The sequence below is a fragment of the Stylophora pistillata genome, chromosome 9, assembly GCF_964205215.1.
Source record: "Stylophora pistillata chromosome 9, jaStyPist1.2, whole genome shotgun sequence".
Classification (NCBI taxonomy): domain Eukaryota; kingdom Metazoa; phylum Cnidaria; class Anthozoa; order Scleractinia; family Pocilloporidae; genus Stylophora; species Stylophora pistillata.
In genome coordinates, this window is record NC_142527.1 from 27,211,878 (window position 1) to 27,239,225 (window position 27,348).

The 27,348-nt window shown below is 38.9% G+C and overlaps 1 protein-coding gene across 2 annotated transcripts; it reads right to left on the bottom strand.

Annotated features, from left to right (window-relative positions):
* Nucleotides 1-49: 49 nt before the first annotated feature.
* On the bottom strand, nt 50-24,075 carry LOC111322393 (importin-9). 2 transcript variants are annotated; one of them, XM_088732528.1, is made up of 30 exons: nt 23,914-24,074; nt 22,088-22,149; nt 20,374-20,460; nt 18,377-18,448; nt 17,858-17,987; nt 17,160-17,248; nt 16,726-16,812; nt 15,885-16,004; nt 15,070-15,229; nt 14,810-14,961; nt 14,556-14,654; nt 13,784-13,890; nt 12,823-12,962; nt 11,881-11,959; nt 11,497-11,577; nt 10,190-10,337; nt 9,731-9,809; nt 8,999-9,066; nt 8,237-8,317; nt 7,526-7,654; nt 6,744-6,802; nt 6,273-6,399; nt 6,000-6,089; nt 5,703-5,869; nt 5,144-5,247; nt 3,801-3,830; nt 3,342-3,466; nt 2,527-2,614; nt 2,002-2,084; nt 50-1,143 (listed from the first exon to the last, which is right to left on the bottom strand). In XM_088732528.1, exons 1-30 carry the CDS (start codon nt 24,047-24,049, stop codon nt 1,027-1,029), a joined length of 3,096 nt encoding a protein of 1,031 aa, XP_088588654.1. In that variant the 5' UTR covers nt 24,050-24,074; the 3' UTR covers nt 50-1,026. The 2 variants fall into 2 exon arrangements, with proteins under 2 accessions (XP_088588654.1, XP_088588655.1); XM_088732529.1 differs by lacking the exons at nt 50-1,143; nt 2,002-2,084; nt 2,527-2,614 and adding an exon at nt 2,622-2,773 and having other exon boundaries at nt 23,914-24,075.
* Nucleotides 24,076-27,348: the final 3,273 nt, after the last annotated feature.

Consider the following 27,348-nt stretch of genomic DNA (forward strand, 5'->3'; position numbering starts at 1 on the left):
AAAAACCGCAAGAATGAAGTAACGACTGTAAAAAGAAACCCTCAGCGTGTTGGTTTAAGTAGCTTCTTTATTTGCAAAGTCCTATCTACAAACTACACTATACCATTTACTACTGGCGAATCACAACTGTGCAGTAAGGCGATTTTTGGCAGAAACAGCACAATGGTTCGCTCGAAAATTCTGAAAATTTCACCGATTTGCTCAAAGTTGAGTGACAAGTCTACATGCAGCATTTCTCGCAAGGCGGGTGGAAAACTTAATTTCTGCTAATCCTCAGCATTGAATTCATGGTAGGGATGATTTTTTTTTTTGTCAACCAATCGGAGAAGTTCGCATAAAAGAAACCGCTACCTATTCTAGCTTAAGGGCGTAAAAAACGAATTGAGACCCTCAAGGCCTCCAAGGATCCTTCTGTAAATATTCAGCTTTTTTAAAACATCACTTAATTTGAAGTCCTTTTTGAGTTTGTTATTAAGCATTTTCCATCTGTAAATCATTTCACGCCGATTAAACAACAAGGAGAAAGCTGAACTAGCAACTTCACCTCAACCACATTATGAGTCTTTTACAAAAAAGGTTTTTGCATCTTTAAAAATCTCTCGCCAAAGGTACAAAACATAAATTATCAGCAAGGTTCCGTAGAATTTTCTAGTATCTCTAGGGATATAGATAAGTTTCCAGCCTACAAATACTTTATAAAAATCACGTACTACTTTCTGCGAATACGGCTTTTTTTGCCCCAAAACGCACGTTTTTTCTCCTATAAATTATTCTCACGTCTTAAGTTAACGTATTTTCGGCCTCTATTTAAACGTTTATTTGCATATCCGTCGACATTTTTATTTTACTTTGATCTTTTTGTCGCGGAGGAAGTGTTTTTTACAGCCTCTGTGCAAGTTTGGCGTCACATCTCAAATAAAAAGGTGGGAATTCAACCATCAAAGCAGCATTTTTCTCCATTCTTGTCTTCTCTTGTGACTAGGAACATAAATTAGGGGAATTTATCATAGAACATCTTTGAACTTTTCACGAAACTATTCCGATCTTGGATAAGGTGTGTCGTTCTTGGGCATTCAATGCTTGTAAATAGCTCGGATAACACTGCTGCAGGGCGAAGGTCTGAAGAAACTTGATTAAGTGACTCTGGATAAAAGAGAAATTGAGATGTAAACCACAAGACTTTGAGCCGCACCAACTCAACCGAGAGCCAACTGAACCAATTTTGTTAGCCAAGTGAGCCCGAGCCTTAGCTGAATGTCAAAAAGACATTCAAAGAATCAAAGGTTAGGGACGGCAGTTGTTATGAAACAGTTCCCGAGCATCAAGCCGAGATGAATCGTTGCAAATCAAAACAAATGTAAGAAATCAGTGACCACAAATTGATAACGTCATGCGAAGGGCTAAAATGCGGTCTTTCAAAGGCCTTACAAAGTAGAAGTTTAATCGATGTTGAATGAAATTTTAAACCGATTAAACTAGATTCAACACGCTTTCAACAAGCTTTCAACATTTTTTACGTTTTCAACAATGTTGGATGACCTGCTCAAACGCACTGAGCATTTGGTTCCACAAAGTGTTGAATGCATGTTGAAGCAAATGTTGAAACCGTTTAAACGGGCCTTAAAGCTCAAAACGTCACCTTTAGAAAACTCTTCACGGTGGCCAAGTTACATTCTCAGCTAGTTTATTTTGTAATACCCCCACCGACGCTGCACCACAGTTTCTTTAGAAACTCACCCCTTTTACTCAAGCTCTTAGGGCTGTTTACCTACAATTTCTACGAAAAAGCCTCTCCTCTGAGGTGTTGAAAAAGTATTGCGTTCAGCTGTCTGATTAGTTTTCGTTTCTGGCGCGGAAAAAGTATCCATTACATAAATATTTTGACAAGTGAAGGGTTTGTTTCTAAAGGTGCTTAGTGTCGATTTTCGCAGTTGTCATCTGTAATCTTCAATCTTACAGCGGGAAGTTAAATCACAGAGGGATAAAATAATCCGTAGTTACCTGTAAGTCAAGTGTATAAATAGGATCACTCTTTATCTCTGGATCATCATCATCTTCATCTTCAAAGTCTTCTTGATCAAAACCTGGACAATAACAAGATCAAGACAATCAAGGGCAGCTGTTTTTATTTAAACAAAACAGTTAAGTGCATTACACGCCATGCTAACAGAACATTGGGTCAGGTCTCACAAATGGGGCGGAATTACCTTTCCATTTCATTTCTGGCGCGGAAATTAAAGATAATTAATTAGCATTGAGGCGAGTTAAAGCAACGCGAATTTCAAAATTAACTTCCCGTTTCATTTCTGGCGCGGAAATTAAAGATGACAAAAATTACGGCGATTTAACTTTATGCGAAGTTCACAATTCGCTCTAATTTCATGAAGCATCAATTTCTTCTAGCAGGGCCTGGTCATAAAATAATAAGCTGGCGTCTTACTCAGAGTTGTTTACACAGATAGCCTAAGCTCGCAAAACGTTTTTTAAACTCTTAATATTCGAAGGAACGAAAAAAAGGGGTCGTACCTAAGTAATCAGATGCAGGCGCAAAAGGTGATCCAGCGGCATCAATTCCTTCTTCCTCATCAGTTACGTCCTCCCAACCCTCCTCTCCCTGGCGACAAACGAACCAAAGTGAGTAGCAGGTCTATCAGCTTAACATCGATCAGAAAACAGGTTTATCCTCTAGCTCTGTTATAGTTCAGTGGACATTGAAAAGAAATACCCGCGTAGAATATGATGCGGTTCAAGATAACTTCCTCTCTTCTGATGGCTGTTGGGATAAATTTGGCTTCAGCTTTATGATACTCAATCAAAATGCGTTCTGAACAGTGCGATGTGGTAAATGGCAGTTGCATGAAAGCTACAGAGCGCGTAGCAAGGCGAGAATGATTATGACACTAGGCAGTTGTCACTAAAAAAGGGAAAGCAGCCACGTGAACAAAAGTTGCAGCCTGTTAGGGCCTCGCCAGCATATTACGAACAAGATGTCTCCAGGTCCCCACACAGAAATATGTAAGGATGGCAGTGAGCTATACTAGTGGGCCGTGACTATTATGTCAGCATGATGATATGGTAAATGTTCCGTGTCATAACTGCTACTTTGCTATTAAGAAGGGAAAAAAACACATATATACCTGATGCTAACCCTTTAAAACTAATTCTGCATATGTACTGAATTAGAAAAAAAAAAAAAAAAAAAACTTTTGCCACCCATGGAAATTTGTATCATTTTTTAACCAAAATCTTTCAAGACCTCTTGCATCCTTTTTTCTCAACAAATCAATGCGCGCAAGTTATCAACAAGGGACTAAACAATGGTGGGACCTCGGTTTGCTTACATCGTCTGAGTCCCCGTGCTCGTGCTCGGCACCCGCCGTAGCACTTTCCAATAAGGTACCCAGCTCATTGATGATTAATTTAAAGAGCTTGACTGGTACAGGAATTAACGTCCACTGCTCGGGAGCTGAAACAAGAAGCAATTTTGAAAATTACTCTAAAGAGTTACAAGGTCCCACGAACTCATGGGTGACAGCGGCGGGAAAAAGCACTGCGTACTCACCAGACTCACGTTACCACGAAAATGTGTCACACAACTATGCACACAGGAATGATATTTTAGCGGGAAAAATTTGCCTAAGCGCCCATCCAATTGATTTGGGAGGGAAATACAAACATTTAAAAAATACTTTCAATAAAGATGTTGTGGTAAAGAAAACTCATAGCGTTTTCGGGAAAATTCTGAGAAAAGGGTGCACGATTGTGTATAATTAACTGAGACAGACATGTCAGTGACCCACCTTTCGCAGCTCTTGATCTTGTTCGGATTCCTAGCGAAAAGAAGAAATTGCAAGGAAACTTTTCGACACACCGTTGTCGCAACAGCTACACATCATACTTAACCCCTAGCTTCTGGGCGTCATCAACATGGGGCCTCTCGTTACATTTTAAACAAATTAGGCAGGAGTCGCACTGTGGCCTTTTTTTTTTATGTCGCGTCATAAGTTGTCCTACAAATATGTCGCAACATTTACACCACGGGAGTCATGGAGGTCGCACTTGTGCGACATAAAGGATATTTGAAACCAGACTGTCAACTCTGAATATTTCACAGGCGAAAAGAGCACCGAATAAAACTTTGTAGACATGAAGCTGGTGCTAGTTTTATTAGCGACATTTCTTCATTCTCTGTTTAATTTGTTCAATGTACAAAACCCTATTAATTTGTACGCATTGTACAACATTCGCCAACGGCAAATGTTGGCTCTTGCCGCTTTAAACCGACGTCGACGGATGCGAAAAAATGGGAAAAGATCTGCGAGCCAAAGGGTGAAAACAAGCCATTCCCATACTGAAAATAATCAGGTGAATAGTGCAAATTTCTAAATTGGTATGGGTTGAAATTCGCCATAGGGACCAGTTAAAACGTGTCGAGAAAACCTGTGACTAAAATATTGAACCGATAGCTAGCTGTGCACACGTGTTGTCTTTGCAGAATTGCGAAAATCCAAATTTTTGCTAGTATTTCAGATTTGATCGACGTTGCGACAGCAGAAAAACAAAAATTGTTATTTCAAGGCGATAAGACGAGATATGGCCTGCCTCGAGGCAGGACATCGGCTCAGTTTTGATCTTTAGGTCCTTCGGACATAGTTATGTCTGGTTGCGACATAAGGGTCGCACTTGTCGCAAGCACGCGATGACAGATTTTATGTCCAGTGTTACACCAAAAGCGCAAGTGCGACTCCTGCCTTATTCATCAATCAGGTATTGGAAAAAAAAATGCAAATGTAACCCTCAGATAGTATTATATTGATGTTACAATTAATTCCCTGAACTAATTCACAAAGAAATGTAGAGCAACATGAAAGGAGAATTACCCATCATGCATTGGGAAATGAAGAAGATGATTTGCTCATTAATACTTTTTTCCGCTGGGATCTTTATAACTGGGAATCACAAACGACAAAAATGGGCATACGACTGAAAGTAAGGACAACATTTAGATTAGCAAAGAAATTTGAGAAAGTTTTGCACATGAAATTGGATCTATAATTACTGGAACTGAAATTATTGGATCTCAATTACTCCCCTCTTTCTTAAAGGGCTACCAGCTCGTTATAGCACGAACACAGATTGGTACCTTCATCTTGCTGAAAAATCCTTTCGCCTTTCACAATGATACTGGAGAGTCTTTTGTCACCAGTGTTCACGAAGAACTGAAGAACGTTACAAAGGGCCATAGTACTAAAAAAAAATATGAATCGATAAAAAGTTACAAACGTCGGACGAAAAATTTCCCTCACCTCCCCATACCCTCGCGATCCCTTCCAAGTAAGGTTTGATGGCAACGGCGAGTTTAAAGGGTATTGATAACCATATATGGATCCCAATGCCTCGTGTACGTTTCGTATAAGATGATACGGTGAACAGCAAGTTAAACCCACAAAAAAGGCACCCAAGCGAAAATGGTAACAAACATAAGTGCTCGTCACTCCGGCTCTGTGATTGGTCAAAAAACCTGACGCCATTCTCTCAACCAATCAGATGCAAAACTGACGACTCAGTCAGGCGCTCATTTATTTTCTTTCTCATTGGTTCCTTGGCATGCTTTCCTCAATTCTGATCGGACGTTGTAGTAGATTTGATATTTTATAAAACGATACTCAATCGACATGGGCTCTAATCGGGCTTCGAGTTACCTCACTTTACTGTCATATACGCCAAAGAACTCCGGTTGTCTTGCACACCATATCTTGACCACATACTCCAGTGCTGACTTGCCAGTTGGGTCTGGGACTCCACTCAGAAAATCCAGAGTCCTTTCTAGTTGACTGTTCATCAGATGAAGAAACGAAAGGACCAGTGACTGTTAAAAAATATAGATATATCAGGGTAATTCAAGTACCATTGAACCGTAATTTACCTCCCAAAAGATAAACAAAGTAAATAAAGAAACACTTTGTTGATTGATAATAATTTCATTTGAAGTATCTTACCTGTATTATACTTAACGTTTCTGCCTGTTGAAGTTTGCTGAGAACTCCTCTTAAAAGCAAATCAAGGTTGTCTCCGAGGTTACTTCCGATCTAGATGAAAAGGGGAGATTATGTCTGGTAGTTGGAGATTTAAGCGCATCCACCGAAAATGCCAAGTTGTAATTAGTGCAAAAGCGGAGTGTACCAGCCGTCAAGAGCATAAAAACTTTTTCACAGGTCTGCCTTACTATGTATCCAAAAAACCATGTTTTACGAGGTGATTTCGTCACTTGCCTTATTGATTAAAGTAGTCACCAGTCTACCAACAAAGGAGGCCGTGAATTCCGGAGCCCTGGGGTCGAGTAAGTGGGAAGTTGCTCGAACAACGTAGGAAATGGCGCTATTTCCTTGAGAATCCCGCCTGAAAACCAATAAAAATTAGAAAGAAACCCTCCTCGAGAAACGCGCAGTTCAAAATTTTGTTGGAAGAAATGGTAGTGTACGCAATAAGTAAGCGGGTACAGTGTAAGTACATCAGATTTATGGAGAAATGTCTTTCATTCTGATTGCCCGCGATGATCATATCGAGTTTCGTTTTACATTATTCACTCAATCAAAGTGGCTCTAAACTAGAGGGCTTTGTCGAGGCGATCGTAATCGGTCTGTACTCACAAGAATGTCTGTAAAAAAGAACCTCACTACAGTTGAGTTTATCACTGTAAGGACTGTAATTTTAAGGAAAATGAGTGGGACAAGGTCACTCACCAAGCGCTCATCTGCTCAGGAGATACGTAGACAAACGCACGAAGACACTGTCCGCCTCCCTGGAATAAAAACGAAGATATTCATTCTCTTAGTCAGCACTCGGGCTAAAACGGTTCAAACCAAAGAGACTTCAGCTTTTTTAAATAGTACCGTCCCTTGATAAAATATTACTGTATTTATAAAAGATCATCTTCATGGCTTTCTGTCACAACGGGCTCCCATCCAAACCTGTTTGTCTCAACTTGGAGTTCACAGTGCAAATACATGTATGCTGATCTTTTTTTGCCTCTGACAAACAGACTATGCCCGAGAGCAACATACATATGCCTTCGTTTCAAAATCTTCATTGGCAAAGCCAACATAAGGACAATCTACAGCTATTCAAAATATCTTCCCCAACTCCTCTAGTCTTCTTGAAACAAGCTTGTCATAATGGAGAGGGGCTATTCATTTCGTAGCGCAATTTGCGAAAAAAAAATTATTCATTATTCATTCTTGATGAGTCATCGCTAAAGAAGCTACTTCACATAATGATGTTCTGAGCTGTTTTTTGAGACTCTGAAAATTAAGGTTAATTGAAAAAAGAAAACCTTGAATGTTTATTTGCCAGGATAGAAAAACGCCAGAGAGGCAAGAAGAAACTGAAAAAGAAACTGAAATGGTTCCGGATGCAGAAGATTTAAACGGATTGCAAATAGCCGAGGATGTATTCCTTAACGAAGTACGAACCGTGTGTGAACATACCAACGTCTTTTGAGCAATAAAATTGATATCTAAATTACCTGCAATACTGCGTTGTCATCAGATGCGAGTATTGTTTTGACAACTACAGGAAACACTGAGTTCAACAGAAGATCGGAGAGGGGAGGCTGTGTGCACCGAATGATGTTACACAGGATATCCATACAGACCTGCGAAGAGGTAAGTACGGACGGGTGAGATCGAGTGATGAGTGGACATTCCACAGGTTAAAGAAATACGTTAAACTAACATTAGAGTTGGGTTCCATGAATGGTAAGTGCAAAGTACGATCAAAGGCTTCCTTGATTCTTATTTCTGGATCTTGACCCTTTTCACCCTAACATTAGTGTGCATATTCTCCCTACTGTTCTCTATAGATTTCCTAAGGTGCTGACATGGAGAATTTGTTTAACAATCAAGGCTTCTAAGTCGGCGATCACTTTCTTCATTCTCATAATCGTGGTGAATGATTGAGCAGTGCTACCGTAGGGAGAAATAATATGCTGGTCACGGCTTAGGGTGTTAAAGAGTTTGTCGATTTTTGTGCATGTTCAAAAGGGTAAAACTTATTTCTCGTCATGTTGTCATTTTTCCTGTAAGGAGGGGAAAACAATTAAAGGAATTCAAGGGTGTAGGAAGAAAAAAAGAAACGAGAAAGAGAAAAACTGTAGACACATAACAAAATAATATCTGAACTCTGCAAGTTAGAGCCGTTGTTCTTAATCTAAAATGTTACCGTGTTTTTAACTTACTGCATTTATTCCCAAAGGTGCCTTCTCTGGGGGAGCCTGAAAAATACTTATTAATGTCGGTAGAAACCTCTGCTGTAAAAGCTAGAAAAGAAAGAGAGACAGAAATTTGTCAGGAATGAACAGAGCACTAATGCAGTAAAGTTTTAAAGAAATGCTACCAGAACTTAATTAAGCAAGACTCATGTTCGGTCTTATTTAGGACGATTTTGCTCATTGCCGGATAGGTCTGTCTGATGTAAGACGGTTTCAACTGATTTCGGGCAGTGACGTTCAATTTTGAACAGTTACTTCTAATTTCGAACGGTTCCGTCTGATTTCGGACCGTTTCGTCTGATTTCGGACGGTTTCGTCTGATTTCGGAAGGTTTCGTCGAATTTTGGACGGTTCTGTCTTATTTCGAAACGTTACTTCTGATTTCACACATTTCTGTTCGTTGTTGGACGGAACCGTCGAAAATCCGAAGGTTACGTCTGATTTTGGACGATTCCACCTGATATCGAACGAAGTTATCTTTGCACAGTTCTGTATAATTTCGGTCAGATCCATTGCCGTATTTCCGACGGCTTTGCCCGATTTCCTGTCAGCTACCGAAGGGTTCCGTCTAGATTTGAGTGTTTCCGGGCTAAGTCTCCTTTTTAGAGGTCCCACCCACTTATGTTTCACCCACTTTGGTCACACTCCCTAATAATCCCTGTGGGTTTTTTTCCCACGCTTGGTACCTGACCGTTTAATTTGAAGCGTTTATCGGAGTAGAAAAATTACCTTGTTACAGGCCTCTATCATGGCAAGTTCCTTGAATAAGTCTTCTATTAACGGAATAAGAGCCGCATCTGAAGAGAAAAAACAGTCAACATCGATGTGGCGAGGTATTCGAGGGACTCTCAACGTACAGTACGGAAGAAAAAAGGTTTTAGTCTCGGGGTTTACAAACAGTGTTACGCCCGTTTAGCCATGTAAATATTAAACAGTCTTAATTCTGGAAGAAACCGGAGGAGAGTATTCCTTTCGAAAATTAGAACAGTTTGCCGTGCCTCTCTGTTTGTACGACTAAACTACAACGTAATAACTTGGATATATCAACAAAGTTGAAGTGGTAAATTGGCCACCGTAACGATTACAAAAGCTGACGTTTCGAGCGTTAGCCCTTCGTCGGAGCGAAGGGGCTAACGCTCCGACGAAGGGCTAACGCTCGAAACGTCAGCTTTTGTAATCGTTACGGTGGCCAATTTACCACTTCAACTTTGTTGATATATCCAAGTTATTTCGTTACTCCCACCGACGCAGCCCCAAACAGTTTCTTTCGAAACTATCAGCCTTTAAACTACGACGTGACTACAATAACACTATATTCTTGAGAAACAAGCACAAATTGATGATAAGTTACTGCAAAATATCATGCTAATTCCAACATCTTTGAGTACTGAGATAACTCACCAAGTGAGAAATTGTTTTGTTTTTTTTGCTTTCAACTCTACCTTTATCAATCACACTTACCGTGAGCATACTTAATGAAGAGCGCTATCGTAAGCGGTGTTATTTTTCCTTCACAAGACGTTGTAAATTCCTTGTTGACCTGAAAACAGGCAGTATTCATCAGTATGGATAGATGCTTACCATCGATTTTTGACGACCGATCAGAATAGGAGAAAAAAATCACATGGCGCAACCTCGTTTCCAGGGACTCTCTCTCGCTTCAAGGAGCGGGAAGATGAGAGACCCAAGGAACGAGGTTGCACATGGCGCCGCCAATGAGGACTCCAGGTAAAACGCGGGAAAAGGCGAGTGACCAAGACACGTTCTGCTTTAGATTTACATTTGATTGGTCGAGAGGGTGCCGCAAATTTTAATAACCAATCAAAAACCGCACCGAAGCATGAACAATACGATTCCCGATTACTTTTGACACTCAACTGAACATCGCTCTGAAAAAACAAACCCGAGACCTCATCTTACCGACATAACTATTCTAAGAGACTCGAGAACAAGAGCCAGCACATCATCTGTTGTTTGAGTCGCCATGGTCAATAAACCTTCCATGATCTTGACCAGGTACGGTGTAAGAATCTGAGTATTATTTGACATCTTAAGATGGGCGCAGAATCTGCAAATATTAACAAAAAAATCTAGTCCATAACATACTGGGCTACAGGATTACTTGATGACACATGACGTCAAAGCTTAACCCTTTTAACCCTAAGAGGTGATTAACGAGCACGTTCTCCCTCTAATATCCATACTTTATCCAGCACACAGGTAATGAGAATACTCAAACTTATCAGGCGGAAGTTTTTATCTTGATCTAACACCAACTTCTCCTGACTAATTCAAAAGGAAATGCGTAGCAGCCAGAGAGGAGAATTAACAATCAGATCTTGGGAGTTAAGGGTTGAAAAACAAAAGCGTCACAATGGTTAGGATACTATTGGCACTTCTTTTAAAGCTAGGTTGATGCAAAGTTGAAAAGGTCAATCTACATTTTGGCCCTTAAGTGTGAGACAAAATTCATCCCGGTTAAGAATTCCGTGAGTTGGTTTATGCGGCCTTTCTGAAGTCCCGTTTTCGGCGGCTGGTATCCTCAAGCCTCCTAGCTTTTCTTACGCTAGTGGTATTTCAGATACAATGAAATATATGAAGTTCATATATTTTGAACTGCGGTATTAGATACGTATGATGCACGATCCTCGCAGTAGATAGCGCTATTTAAGCAATAGCGATAATCAGACCTGAAAAAAATCAGGCCTGTACGGGATTCGAACCACTGACCTCTGCGATACTAGTGCAGCGCTCTACCCATTGAGCTAACAAGCCAACTGGGAGCATATATTTCATTGTATCTGATTTATCACTTTCACGGGTTTATTACGAATCAACTTAACGGCCTGCTCCCAGTTGGCTTGTTAGCTCAATGGGTAGAGCGCTGTGCTAGTATCGCAGAGGTCAGTGGTTCGAATCCCGTACAGGCCTGATTTTTTTCAGGTCTGATTTTCGCTATTGCTTAAATAGCGCTATCTACTGCGAGGATCGTGCATCATACGTAGCTAGTGGTATTTGTCAACGCTTTCAAACTATTTCTTAGGGCCTGATTACATGAGCTGGGCTGGCCCTGTTAGCCGGGCTGATTTCTTTTGTTTTGGTGTTCGCCAAAGCGTGAAAACAAAAGAAATCAGCCCGGCTAACCAGGCCAGTTCGGCTCATGTAATTAGGCCCTTAGTTTATATGAAAGAGTGATGAGTCAAAAAGAAAAAAATCGTTTCACTTACTCATAAATAGCTCTCACAGCTGATATTCTGACCGCAGGCAACTGTGTTGACTGAAGACCCGCGACAGATGCTTCGATGAAACTAAACATGAAGAGGAAAGTCAGCAGATTCAGTGCTCAAAGATATACATTTGTAACATAAAAGAGGGGGAACCTCGCACACAATACATTGTCCAGGTACATGTAGCAACAAGCCGATAATTCTCTAAGAAAATTGTTTTTAGCAATATTATTATCAAACTAGCTCATGAGTATATGGGCTGTTCGTGTTCCAACGTATTACTAAAGAAAGTTTGAAACTTAAAGTCCCTGAACTAAAGAAAATTTTGCCAAAAAAACCCCCGTCAATTCTATGGAGAAATTTGCTCTGCTTTAGTCATCTTACCTTATTAAAAGCTCTTGAGACATTAGCGGAGTAAAGCGACTTGCCACCCATAAGGCTTGACCAATGAGGAAAGGAGATACTAAGCGATAACACGAAGAAAACACTCCCATTAAAAATTTTCTTCAAAAACAACTGCATCTTTAAATTGAAGAATATCTTTCGAATTTTTGATTGAGCTTAACTTATTGATGGACCTCTTCACTCTGTCTTAGCCTGGCGTTGGCTGCTGGGAATTTTTGGCGCCTTCTCGAAACTCGTGAGATAAGCAGACTGACAGGAGAGTTTCAGGACCTCAAAAACAGAAGAACCAAAAGGTGCTTTCCCGTGTATTCCTCATCGAAAGTGATTCGGGAATGCCGGAATTGGTTTTATATTATCATTTTCTCTGAGACATCCTACTTGATTTCTAGTGCAACATTTTCCACGCCGAAAAGATTTTTGTTTCTTTGCCCCTTTCCACCTTAGAAACAAAGTTGGTTGACGTTGCATTGTGGTCTTCACTACAATGTACGACTAAACACCTTGATAATACTTTGAATATGCGAGAGTAGGAGTGTAGCACATTTTAAAGACATAGCAGTTGTTAATGTTGCAAATTTCACAACCCAATTTTGGTTGCCACGGCCTTTGTCCAGGTTCTTAGCTAGTTTGATAGTGTGCAAAGCACAACAAATAATTGCTATTTACTTAAAAAAAAAAAAAAAGAAGTATAACCGCCTAAAGAAGACTAGCCGTATGCATTCGAAACGTCGCGATCTACATCCGCAGTGACCACATCACGAGACGAACGATTCTACTGACTTCTCTTTTGAAAGTGACATTTACCACAAAGACAAACCACAGTCTAACTTACGATCATATTAATTGCTATTAACTATCCGAATCGCACAAGTTAACTTTTACTGCAACTGTCTCGCTTCTCAAGGTAAATCGAGCATTAACCTGATTCCTGGAGGTCTGTTAACACAACCTGGGTGAGGAATGACGCCATATCTATAGAAACTTTCCCATTGGAGACTTTGTCAATAATCAGTGATTTAATACAACCCATTGCCAACATGCACGATTCGTGAATTTTCCACCTGAAATATAGAAGACAGACTTCGTAAAAATACATGGATAATGAAGAGCAGCAATACATATATTGAAGCAAAATCCAAAAGCGCAGTCTCTATAGGGACACATCTCAGGAGATATAGTCTATACAGCACCTTACTGTACCTTGATATGTTATCATATATTTAACAATTATTCCACGAGCGCGCGTTGGATATGAGATGATAGATTGCCAACGAGGCGCGTAGCGCCGAGTTGGCTATAATCATCTCATATCCAACAAGCGCGAGTGGAATAATTGTTTTATTAAAAACGTTAAATCAAATTATTAAATTTTAAATTTTTAGCTCTCTTTTAATTTTAAGCTGACACGTACGCTTGCCATATTTGTAGATCATGGTATATTGGCTGATATACCATAATGGCTAAGCCAATAAAAAGTCTTGAATTGCATTATCCAATGATCTAGTTTTTAATAATCTATATCAGCCAATATACCATAATCTACAAATATGGTAAGCGTACGTGTCAGCTTAAAACTAAAAGGGAGCTAAAAATTTAATAAACTTTAATAATTTCATTCAACGTTTTTAATAAAACAATTATTCCACTCGCGCTTGTTGGATATGAGATGATTATAGCCAACTCGGCGCTACGCGCCTCGTTGGCTATCTATCATCTCATATCCAACGCGCGCTCGTGGAATAATTGTTAAGTATAGTGGCTCCGCTTGTGCGCTCTTTACCTCCACTAAAACTAGACCATAACTGTCTTTTAGCCAGAACCACCATAAAAGGCAAGCAAGTGAAGAAAATACAAAATTCAATGGCTCCACTTCATCACTTACCAGTTAACATCTCCTTTACTTTTTCTTTCATTTGATTCCTGTAAATGCCTGTTGAGTGCTTTTGTTAATGCGACTGCACTATCATTTTTAAAGTCAGCGGCAACCGCCTACAAAATAACAAGTGAAAATTACGCAAAAATTTGTTCAAGTCCTCGACACCATTCAACGAGGGAAAGTTTGAGGACTGCAAGGGGCCTGGAACTTATAATTCTTAGTGATAGTTACCCTTGACGGTCCCGTTGATTCAACGGGCCTGTGAAACAGTTCTGTTTTTATTCAAGATGGGTTTTCAACAGTTTTGAGAATTATACAATAAAACTAGCAGCTAAAGAAACAAAATGGACTGGTCAGGATGCCAGAACCTGCTTTTTCTATCGTTCAAATTTTGATTTAAAAAAAAAAATGGCGTCAGGCCCGTTAAGTTACCTGGACTTTCGAGAAACGGGCCCCATGGCACGTTTATAGAAGCACTTAAGGCGCATTCTAACATACATGTAAGTAGTGGCTGCATCTAAATTACGCACTTTAAAGACGTAAATGTGTGTCGGTCGGACGAAACACCAAAACTTAAACTCCATATCGAGATCCTTCGGAACGGTTCTGAAGACTACACTAATCTCAAGATCCTTTGGAACGGTTCTCTGCTACTAAACTATACAACTATACCATGACTATACGTTGCGGACAAGATTATTCGAGCCCCATACGAAAACAGTGTTTATACCTATACAAAAGATGTGAATTGGATATCAAACCTGTTCAATTCACTTACCAAGAGAACATCTTGAGCCGCAATGCGAACAGAAAACGAAAAGGTATCGTCATCTTCGTCTTCAACAAATTGATTTGGATTGGATGTCCACACTTGGACCTGTATGAAAAGAGGAAAATAAACTCGAAAAAAAAAGTATGGTTTGGTTTATGTGACAAATATTTCTAAGCCACGCGTTGTTGGGTATGTAAGTGCTCCATAAATTGGGGATAAAAGGATGAAAAAAAAAAAAAAAAACGAAAAACAGAACCCACCTGTTCTTCTGTGATTTGCATGTACAACACCAAGAAATAAATAAGTTCATCTAAAAACTTCTTCACGGTTTTCTTGAATTTTGGTGTTTCTATAAGTCCATGGATAAACTCAAAAACACTGAAAACAAGATTCTCAAATCCCAATACTTCTCCTGAAATGGAGAAAAGAAAGATTGGTGATAGTAAGAAGATGTAGTGTTCCACAAACTGATCCTTTCAGCGCAGTTATTGTTGTTAAATCAATGGAAGAATTAACTCACCATCAGAATCCACAGGGTCATCTGCATCATCAGTGTAATTTACAACTGTGCGGACATATCGATCAGCACTGTGGGTCAATGTATTCCACATGTGGGGAAGAATCTGCATCAAGTGTGGTGCCATTTGTTTGGTGTAGCTCTTAACTAATGTGGTTAGTGCCTAAATGGGATAAATCAAATGAAGTTTTTTTTTTTTTTTTTTTTATAATAAATACAACACGATTCAAACTGAACATGAGTACATAATTAAGTATACTGGATGAACCAGAGCTAATATGTCGAGTTTGTTCGTGATCGACAAAAAGAGAGGCGAAGGGAATTAGGCAACTTTTATGCACTTCCTGGAATCGGCATGTTTGGGATTGAAGCATGTCATTTTCTGAGAAGGAAAAGGAAATAAAAAAGCTGCACTCAAGTAATTGACTTCTTGAATGCCAATTACTGCACAATAGATGGTGACTTTTTGGGTGGAATGAGAAAGACATATGCTTTTGAAAAAGAGGGTAAATTTAAACAGTTAAAGAGAAAGTAAAAAAGATAAAAGAAAATTGATGCTGCCAAGACTCAAACATTTGACCTTCATGGCTTGTGAGGAGGTTTATCCATTGCACCACATATGCATAGCATTAGACGGTGATATAATAATTTATTAACAAAAAATTTCAAATTCATGCATGCATCATGGGCCTATACTCTTACACCCACTCACAGCCAATTGGGCAGTATGGGTTGTGTACTTACACAAGGAAGCAAGGATATGCAGAAGAAAGTTGGCAACTATAATTTATATCAAAACAGACCAGTTAAAAACTAACTTTTAGCACTTCCATCTTCAAACCACAGTCAACTGTGGGACTATCTGACATTGCAAGAACCTCCACAAATGCTTGGGTGAATTGTGGAAGCAGAGGAAATAAGACATCCTTGGCAATACCCTGTAATGAGAACTTTGTTAAAAATGTTGTTGAACCTGTAAAATTAATGAGAAACAAAATTGCAACACCACTGCTTGCATGCAAAATCGTTGGTCTGACTGCTTCCACATCGCAATAAATAACAGAGCATTACCAGAGGCACAAAATGTAAGGGCATATAAAATGCTTAACACACTCTGGTAAATCTATAATTTGTGTCAAATTGAAAAAAAAATTTCAACCTCCTCTGGCGACAACAGAAACAAAATATCTGTCACCCCCACCCCTATCCCAAAAGGATTTCCCCAAAACTGCCTCACCACCCACTCCCACATAATAACTTTGGGTTCATGAACAACCTGGATGAGTCCAAGATCTCCAAATTACCTGGTGCCACTGCTCAGAAGTTACCCCCAAAAATTTAATTATAGCCATGTGAGCAAATTCTTTTTCTGCAATTCTATTCCTCCCCTTGTATATCTCAGCAAAAAATAATGAGAAAACAAAGATGAAATGGTCCTACATCAGCACACTTGTGTCTTTGTTATAGACTCGTCTGGTTTGGGAGAGGAAGTGTCTGACCAGGATTAAAGGTTAAATTTTACTCAGAAAAAAATTTTTTTTTTAATCAATTCAAAATTAAAAAGTTGTGAAATTCTGGTAACCCTCCTTCCATTCAAAATCCCAAAAGAGGGCAGAAAAAGAACAATAATTTTGGACCCAAAGGGATAAATGTTCTCACTGTAGCATCTTCTTCCATTGTACTGATTAGTGAAGCACAAGTATTAAAGATATCCACAGCACGGGATCTTGTTCTGATACTGTATGTCTACAAAAAGAATTTGAAACAAAAATGACCACATTATACTATGCTGAAAGGGTGATACAGCTGCTCAGACTGTAGTGTATTGCATTATATAGCCTCGCATAGCATTACCACTGTAAGGAACCTCCTATCACTCAAGCGTGCTGTAAATCTACTCTACTAAGTGAAAGTAATGAAACTGATTACAAGTAATGTATGGTAAATATATTATCTTGATTATTGAATAAAATACAGTTAAATCAGAGGAATAACAGCGATCACTTGACCCATGAATACTCTATACAGACCAAAACACAATTTCAATTTTCAGCTGTATTCAAACAGACAGTGCACAATTTCCACCTACATACCTCTGCATGAATGAATATCTTGTACATTTCAGGAAGGATCACAGGTGCAACATGCGGCATCTGTGTGTCCGTCACCTCACAACAGAACTCTGTGGATAGATTTGCAAACATTTTACACGCAAGCTGCTGCTCAGAAATAAGTGAGACTTACAAAAAACACTCAATAGGCTAGACAAATATACTTAAAATGGGCACTCCAAAATAATACTGGCACATAACAATTTTACAGGCAAAAATGCAAAAATATGCATTTCTCTCTTTTTTTAAATGGTACACTTTTAATTTTCTTAACTTTCATTTTACAGTCTCATACTTAAAAGTGCACATTATTGAGATTAAAAGCCAAATTTTCTGATCTAAAATTATTATGAGAAATGTATGGCATACAGTGTGGAAAATTGATATTACAATCCTGGGAGTGAAACAGTTTTGAACAAGTTGGGAGCAAGGCTGTGTTCTAAGAAAAATCGAAGGGTCAGCCCAGTGCTCTGAAATTGTGAAATCCAGGGTGCCCAGCATATGCTTTTCATGAAAAAAACTAAGATTCCTGAGTTGCCTATGAGCAAAAGAAGGGCGGCAGGGGCCACCGGGCGCTGCTAGACCACAGCCCTGGGGAGGATTACATGGCTTCCTTTTTCCAGTACATACAGCTGTTCCTTCACCCTGAACGAACTTTATTAAAGTACAGTTTTTCATACCAGTTAAAACTCTCATAGCTCCATGAACCAAATTACCATCACCACTTGTCAATGCCTCCATCAGATTCCCAAACAAATGTGGCCAAGCTTCTGGCCAGTCCCAATATGCTATGGCTGAGATTGCATATGCCTGAAAATAAATAGAAGAAATAAGGAGAAATCACTAGTGTTGAGAAAGACTTACAGATGAAAAAATTCAATAATAAGACTATGAACCTAACTTTTTCAAATGGATCATGAGATTTTCTAACTTTCGAAAGCAAATTGAGAGTGCAGTCATTGCAAATTTACATTAATTTTGTAAGTCTTGATGTCATTTCCTCTCTTCAGGAAACTGGTAACTCAATGCGAGTGGTAACTCATGGCAATGTCTGGTAAATATAGTCACGCCAGTAACTGCTTCTAAACTTAGGCTTTTTCCCCTGACCATGAGGATAACTTACACACTCAGTTGATCACGAGTGACGCCAAGAATAACTTCTCACCATAAGTTAACTTTTGAACATTAAAAAAGCTTACCACACTTGACCTGACTTTACTGATTGATTCCTGTAGACCTCCTGGTAAAAGACGACGAATCTCTGCCTTAGCCTAAAAGACAACCAAAAGAGAATAAATCTGTAACCTTTGATGAATGGCAATATGTGAAATTAGTGTATACTAAAACAGTGGATAGCGTTGAACACACGCTCTGATTGGCTAGTCAAACTCCGAATATCCTTTGCTATTTACCTCCGAGCAACTCGGGAAAAAATGGCGTCCCGGTTTGCATCCGTGACAAGCGAAGAATTCCCTCAAATTAATGAAGGTGGTGTATATTATATCACTGTTTTAGTATATACTAAAACAACTATTCACCTCAGTGTCGGTGGTTAGCCGTGGATATTTACCTTGCTGCTTCGCGGCTCGGTAAATATCCACCACTAACCACCTCCACTTTGGCGAATAGTTGTTAAATATTCAATATTGCTATAAATTACTTGAAATACAAATGTAAAAGACCATTCACTAAATCAGACTCTGTGCACCTGATGGTTGCCTCTTCTCCACTGAACAAGAAGAGAGGACTATAACACTATTACTATTCCTCAGTATAGCACTTCCTGTTGTATAAATACCAGGTACTCCATGCAGAGAACTTTATAAGTGACATGCCACACATTCCGTTTTGGAATCTGCATAATTTGGTTTTTATGGTTTACATGTCATTTTGTGATTATTTCCTTTTATTATCCAACTGAGCTTCATAGAATACAAATAATGTGCGAGATGAGTACAAATATCATGCGATATTTGTACTCCAGAAATATTCATGAAATTTGCCCACACTGAAATAACAACTTGGCGTGTTGGATAATAAATCTCTTATTAGATGTTTTGTTGTGTAGTATCACTGATTATTTTTACTCATAATTTGTTTGTATTTTGACTCACCCTACAGGCTTGCTAAAATACAGCACAACTTGTAAAAATACTCAGTGATACTAACAATAAAACGTCTAAACTTCTCCCTTAATAGGAGTCAACAGGTTAAAAAAAATAGCCATATACTGGTTTATGGAATTTGAAAAAGACGACTCAGAACTCATTGAGATACAATGAATATATGAAGTTCATATATTTTGAACTGCGATATTAGATACGTATGATGCACGATCCTCGCAGTAGATAGCGCTATTTGTGCAATAGCGAAAATCAGACCTGAAAAAAATCAGGCCTGTACGGGACTCGAACCACTGACCTCTGCGATACTAGAGCAGCGCTCAACTTAACGGCCTGCTTCCAGTTGGCTTGTTAGCTCAATTGGTAGAACGCTGCACTAGTATCGCAGAGGTCAGTGGTTCGAGTCCCGTACAGGCCTGATTTTTTTCAGGTCTGATTTTCGCTATTGCACAAATAGCGCTATCTACTGCGAGGATCGTGCATCATACGTATCTAATACTGCAGTTCAAAATATATGAACTTCATATATTCATTGTATCTCATTTATCACTTTCACGGGTTTATTACGAATCAACTTAACGGCCTGCTCCCAGTTGGCTTGTTAGCTCAATTGGTAGAGCGCTGCACTAGTATCGCAGAGGTCAGTGGTTCGAGTCCCGTACAGGCCTGATTTTTTTCAGGTCTGATTTTCGCTATTGCACAAATAGCGCTATCTACTGCAAGGATCGTGCATCATACGTATCTAATACCGTAGTTCAAAATATATGAACTTCATATATTCATTGTATCTCATTTATCACTTTCACGGGTTTATTACGAATCAACTTAACGGCCTGCTCCCAGTTGGCTTGTTAGCTCAATTGGTAGAGCGCTGCACTAGTATCGCAGAGGTCAGTGGTTCGAGTCCCGTACAGGCCTGATTTTTTTTAGGTCTGATTTTCACTATTGCACAAATAGCGCTATCTACTGCGAGGATCGTGCATCATATGTATCAGAACTCATTACTCATTGCTCCACAGAAATGATTTACAGTTTCTACTGGCCTAGAAATTTACTCAAAATGATGTACTTACAGCCTCTGTAGTTTCAGGAGGTCTATATTTCTCAGCACCACTATTCCAGTGGGCTTCAACGTACTGTTTTAAAATGACTGAGGCAAGCTGAAAAGGATTTGTGTACAATGAAAATCTTTTAAGTCTAGATGTTACGGTTAAACTAGATTTAAAAAATAATACTTTTCTTTCAGACTTAATATTCATGTAAGCTTGATAGAAACCATTAAAATTTTAAACTCAGGGCTCAACACTTACTTTTCAACTTACTGGCCAAGTGGCTGGTAAGAACTTAGATGTTACAACAATTTCAATCTGTATATTAGCCAAACTAGCTCCTGGAAATCAAAAACCAATAGCCAAAACTGAATTTCTACTACTCTGTGGCTTGTTGCTACTGTAAGTGTCAAGCCCTGTTAAGCAATTATAGAAATAAATATATCTTATTAGACATTTTGTTGTGTAGTAACGCTGAGTATTTTTACGAGTTGTGCTGCATTTTGACAAGTCCGTACGCATAAAAATACTCAGCAATACTACACAACAAAACGTCTAATAAGTTATTTATTATCCAACACACCAAACTGTTATTTCAGTGCGGGCGAATTTCGCGGATATTTATTTATGAGGAGTGCATGACAGAAGTATGCGAAGCGGAATGGAATTGGCACATTGTGTTGCTGTTTCTATTTTCTTCATTAAATGAAGAAATTTTCTGGTTGTCAAGCTGTTTTTCTTTGTTCGATTCATCTAATAAATTTGGATCTATATTTGCCAGCCATTCTGACTCTTTGTCGTCAGAAATATGATTCAAATTGTCTGCCACTTTTTTTTCCGTAACTACGATCCAATTCTTCGCTTGCGCGATGCAAGAAAACCTGTTTAGCCGGTACTCTTCAATAGACAAGTACAAATACCGCGTGATATTTGTACTTGTCTATGGCGTTATTTGTCATTAAGTGCCTTAGGCGAATTTTAAAAATCAGTTGGACTGACAGGGTAACGAACGAGATGCTGTGGGAATTAGCAGGCGAGGAACCAATCATAACTCAGATCTCAAAGAGAAAGTGGAGATGGATAGGTCACATCCTAAGGAAACCGGCTAACAACATCACCCGGCAGGCACTACGTTGGAACCCTCAGGGCAAGAGAAAGAGGGGTCGTCCCAGGAACTCCTGGAGAAGAGGTGTAGAGTCCCAAATGAGAAACTGGGGCCACACTTGGGCCACTTTAGGAAGATTTGCCCAGGACAGAACCCGATGGAGGACGGAAGTGGTTAATGGCCTATGCTCCAACCGGAGCTAAGGGAATATATATATGGCGTTATTTGTACTCGTCTTAGTGTAGTTGGATAATAACATCAAGTATTGCATATTCATTGTAACTGACCAGCCAAGAAAGCTTAGGCAAGGTTATTAATTTTTTTTTTAACACAAACATTTTACTGTACATGTAACCCTAGCAGTGCCTTTGACCTGATAAAGAATTAAAGATGGGCTCTAGAATGCTGTCCAGGAAACCTGATGCAGTCACACAATCTCAGTAGCAATATTCCAAGGTGCTGCATGCCAACAAAACCGGGATAAGCTTTCATCAACAAGATCAGCCTTCTGGCTTACAAGCTGACCTTATGATTCTTTAAAGAAATAATTATCCCAAAAACTACATGGATTTTATTCAAAACTGCAACATATCTCTGTTGTTTCATATTATTGTCAAGATTTCTGTCACTGACCTGTCTGATAGCAAGAGCTCCCTCTCTGTCAACTGTGAGTTCTGCTAAGTGGACACCAAATTCTGAAAGTAAAGTTAAAACTTTGACTAATAAGTGTCTCTCATCTGACTACCAATGATAAGCTGTGAACAATTTTTAAGGTAATGTAACTTGGCCTCCATAAAGAATTTCAAAGTTAAGCTTTACATGAAGTTGGTGAAGATCTGTGACACATTCTCTAAAATTTTCTTAAAATGGCAGCAAGGTGGCATCAACGAGAGTGAAACACTGTTATGCGAGTGCACCAAGCAACAATTATATGTCATCAGCCCAAAGTGCATTGTGCACCATTCAAGCTGGTGGCTACTGTAAATTTGAAGTGGCTTATCAGACCCTTCTTTGGAAAAGGATAAAAAATCAGATTGGTGGGTAAAGTAACTATTTTTGAACCCTGGCCCTTCCACAGCACAGTCATATGCACTACAACCTGAGCTTACTAGGAGAGTATGTGAGGAGCACAGTGCAAGGACAAAGTGTCAAATGCACCACATGTGGGGATGAAGCAAAGAAGAATAGGTTTTGAGGTTTGCCATTGAACAAATGTAGCTCCCATTGTGGGCCTGTTTTATGTAAAACATCTGGGCAATCGCCCATGTGCTTTTGGAAAGGAAATCGTCGCATTCATGTTGAAATATTTGTTACATATATCTTAATAACCAAGCGCGAGGGCCGTACTGGGAGAATATCGGCCCGAGGTCTTGACAGTACGGATTGAGCACAGCGGGGTCCGTACAAAAAAGACTGAGGGCTGATATTCTTCCAGTACGGTCTTGAGCAAGCTTGGTTAATAAGAGATTTATTATATGACTGAAGTTCAAAGGGACACAAGTGCGGTATCATTCAGGACCATTCGGGACAGTGCCCAGTCCAATACTAAGAGAATATTGACCGGTAATAGAGCATTTTGATTGGTTGATTTTAGTTATTGGCCCTCTGACTGCCTGAGTCGTGTAATAAAGTGGATTATCGTTGTTTATAGAAACCCTAAGCTTGAACAGTCGGTGAGTTTTTCATTCCAGTTGTGTATTTTGTAATTTCGTTTGTTCTAAGCGTGTTTTCTGTTTGCAGAAAACCTCTCTTACTAGTTTAGTTGAGTTTTCAATTTTAAGCACTATGTGTTTCTGCGAAATAAACAACAACAAACATATCACACATTGAGAATTCTGCTCAAAAGAAAGCAATTGAAAACAGTAATCCAAGATCCTTGAAAAAATGCTGCCAACCCCTTAGAAGCTGCCACTGGCAGAGGATGGAAGGATGTGAACAACATTTCAAACCACTCAATACTTCTTTTTTTGAACGAAGAATACAATTCATTTACATATATGATGCATTCTATGCAAAAGTTGCAACAAGGTAAACTTATGCACTCACTGTTCTAATTCACTGTGCATACTGGAAGTCAATTTGAATTTGATAGAAAAATTACATAAACTGAGTAATTCAGACTGATTCCCACAAAAAATGGCGGCTAGGCAAACCTTGCAGAGCTTATTTCAGAAAGTTAGCGAGCACCTATAATTTTTTACGTCAGCTTTCTTGCAAATTTATAGCTTTTTTTAATGGCTTGCATGAAAAGAAATCCATGTGAGAGCTGAAAGTGGTCAGTACGCGAAGCTTATCATTTCTTTATGGCAATCGCTGACCCAACTGAGCTCAAAGTTTCCAGCTCGCATGCAAGCTTCCATTTCGTGAAATGTACATCTATCTGCACATTTTTAATTTCATTTTGATCTTTTGGAGAGCACAGTGTTCCCAGTGGATTTATAGTAAATCACAAATCCTACCTTCCGTGACCTCAAGAACCTTGAGTTGTTCTTCTGCCATCTGTCTAGACTGTTGGTCTGGCGACAAGATAGCTGTCAGGCTATCTATGAGGGCCTGTTTCAATGATCGATTCCTGTCGTCCATAGCAGCAGCCATCTTGGAAATTCGGATCAATGAAGGCAATTGCGCATGCGATTATTTTGGCGGGAAGTTTTTCAATTGAGTTTTTACCGCTGACTAGCAGGGCTCAATATGGACTTGGAAAACTGACTGCTGGTGACTGGCAAAACGACTCACGATCACTCACGACTGGAAAATTTGTGCCTCTCCTTAAGAAGAGGCTTAATCCTCCACAAGTGTTCAGACACAAGTAAGTCACGAAGTTAACTCTCTAGTGGTGGAGAAGGTATGCTGAAAATTTAAGTTTACCGAATCGTGTCTTGTCGAAACTTTCACTACCCTGACAACCCCGTACGTTTAATAGATGCAAATTTTGAGTAAACCAGGCGGATTTCTTGTGATTGAGGTGCTGACCTAATGATGTTATGGCAGAGTGGGTATCACTGTGTGCCTCAGCAGTGATGGTGAAAACTGAATTTTGGACCACTGATCTAAAGTTAAATGTCATGATGTCCTGATATGTTTCTTATGAGACCCTCAGTGAGATCTCAGTTCTACTCTAAAAAGGTCAACAAAGGGTTTATTGTTTAACTGCAGCGGTAAATTTACCTTTGCGTTTGTACTTGGTAGCAATGTTAATATTGCACCAATTTAACCATGGTGTTTGGTTTTAATGAATGCTCCAGACCTGATCAGACCAGGGGTTGATATGCACAATTCTGAAACATCACAATCAGGTTGACATTCTCTTAATAAAACAAAACTATGAAAAAATGATATTGCGCATAGTTTCTCACTTGTTGTATGAAAGAATCAATTTGTGTAAAGGCTTCTTTTCAGAGGGAAATTTGTACTTATCAATAAAGATTTAGAAATGCAAAGACTAGCAAAAACTAACGATAAAAACCGACGTTTCGGTGTCATCATGACGCCATTGTCAAGGAGACGCGTGGATGGACATAAACGAAAGGCATCTTCAATATATAAACACTACCACGAACGGCACAGCGAAGTCCCGAAAGACCTACTGAAACGTTTTAGCATTCTGAAAAAGTGTAGTAACAAGTTCGATTGTTTGGTGAACGAAATGCTTTTCATCAGAGACTTAAAACCCACTCTGAACGTGCAAAGCGATTCAATTCGCGCAAAAGTATTTGTTTAATTAGCTCGTAACATATTTATGCTAATTTAGTGTTACACCTTGCCACAAACTTCATTTTTTATTTCTCCTTGACAATGGCGTCGTGATGACACCGAAACGTCGGTTTTTATCGTTAGTTTTTGCTAAATTTGTACTTCATCTGAAAAATCAGGTCAAACTGTGTAATCAAAAATGTCTCCAGGAACAGTGGAGTTAATACTTTTTTTCCTTTTGGAAAATTCTTGATTCAGTTTATATACTTCCATTACAATACAAATATTTCTTCAAAATAGTAATGGGTTTGTCGTGACTGCGAGTTGCGTTACATAAGTTTGACAGCTAGACGTCAAATTCGCCCGTTTGAACCTTGAGTCTTTTGATATAAATTATGAGACAAGTAGAGAGGGAGAGAGTTGAAAAAAAAAAAAAAAGAATTGTGACAGCTAGGCTGAGTGCTGGGCTATTAAAACTGTTAAAATCAAGGAATTGTGAGTTTCTTTGTCGGTGAAAACCGATTCCCGACAGATTCATCAATAAGTGAGCTCATTTTCAAGTGCACTACAGAGCTGTGAAATGTGGAATGAACATTGAAAAAAGGACTCTGATTACGTAATTACCTTAATTCTAATTTAAAGTTGTTGGAGTTCTGTTTTGTTTCATCATCAAGTTTACCCCCATGTTTTTCTAATGATATTTTTCACAGTTTGAATCACTTACGTAGTTAGTGGTTTCTGTTTGAACTGGTTTACAGTTATACCCTTTTTAGAGAATGCGCCCCTTAGTATTTCAGAGTTGGAGTTAAGAGATCAAAGGAGTCATAATGGAATTTTTACTAGAGTTTGTCTGTTCAAGTTATACAGCGATGGAGTTTCTCTACGCCTTTAAAACAGAATCAGATGAAAGTTGCAGTGTATTGTATTCCGTTTCTTTTCCTTTTGATTCCTTTTCTTCTGTAATTAGTCTTAGTGCTTTTTCTTATCTTGTACATTGTAATTTTTCCCTTTTAGTTTTCATCGCACTTGTACAATATTCAAATGAGTTGATGATCCGATTAAATGCTGTTGAATCAACTTGTATTGTCTATTTTTGAACTGTAGATGGTACTTCCTGGTGCATTGACAGAGCTGTGAAATGCCTTGGTTTGATATTGACTTGCAAGCAAGCTTGAAATCATTTAGTTTACAATGTTCAACTTTCAGTGCATCACACTAGTGTGATACACCCTCTTAACTCAGATAATGACATAGTCATCATCCTAGATATAGACATGGATGGAGTATTCACTCCTTCCCTCCGTTCTTCCATCAATTCCTTTTACCTTTTTCTAAATCCGCTGACCAGTGCATAAAGCATTGGCAGTTGAATGCGCCCAAGTCAAATAAGGTTGAGCCTTAAAGTGATTTATTTCTGAGGAAACATTTCTTATTCATACATTTAGATTGTTTCTACATGGTTGACAACATATTATTTTTAGTTTGAAGTTCTCACTGTTAAACCAATTCAATACTGATCAATGGAAGTAGTGCCCTGTCAGTGATTGACCTGAAAGTAACACCAGGTGACATACAAGTATGTAAACATATCCCTTTAATGAAAAAAAAAAAACATATTATATACTCTGGGATTTTACAGGCCACTAGCCAGTGCACTACTCAACATCTACACATAATCAATTTCAGTGGAAAATGGTAAAATAAGACAACTTGAATGGTGACAATATGCAGACAACATTGGCATCTCAGCCTGTGGACCATGTTTATCTAAACAAAATAGTCTTCCCATTTTCAATTACAGTACCAAGAAGATGTTGAAATACAAATTTCATAAACCTTTTATAAAAGTGAGTGTACAAGTGCTTGTATAAGAAAAGTATTAAAAAGAAGCATTGCAAAAAAATATTCCTGGAATTGGATCCCCCCCCCCCCTCCCTGAGCTATGAATTGATTAAAAAAGTCCATTCCCAGCCTTTCATTACCAGTAATCAAAATCCAAGTTCAGTAGTTCACAGCTGCTTTGATTCATACATTTTGTTCGCAGCAAGTTTCAACTCTGTGAGTTTACAATGTTCATCTCTGAGTGCAGCACACAGGTGTAATACAAAGAATGAAGGATTTCATGTAAGTGTTGTACACAGAAAGACTCTTGAGATGATCTGTAGAAGTATTAGTTCTTCCTTCTATAAGTTAACTACAAC

Bases quoted from the DNA above. Each gene is read 5' to 3' on its own strand.
- LOC111322393 (XM_088732528.1), bottom strand. From the start codon at position 24,049: ATGGCTGCTGCTATGGACGACAGGAATCGATCATTGAAACAGGCCCTC. The intron at 12,963-13,783 runs GTAAGTGATGAA...TCTATATTTCAG, and splicing joins AGTAAAGGAGATGTTAACTG to GTGGAAAATTCACGAATCGT. The intron at 9,810-10,189 runs GTAAGATGAGGT...GCCTGTTTTCAG, and splicing joins CTCTTAGAATAGTTATGTCG to GTCAACAAGGAATTTACAAC.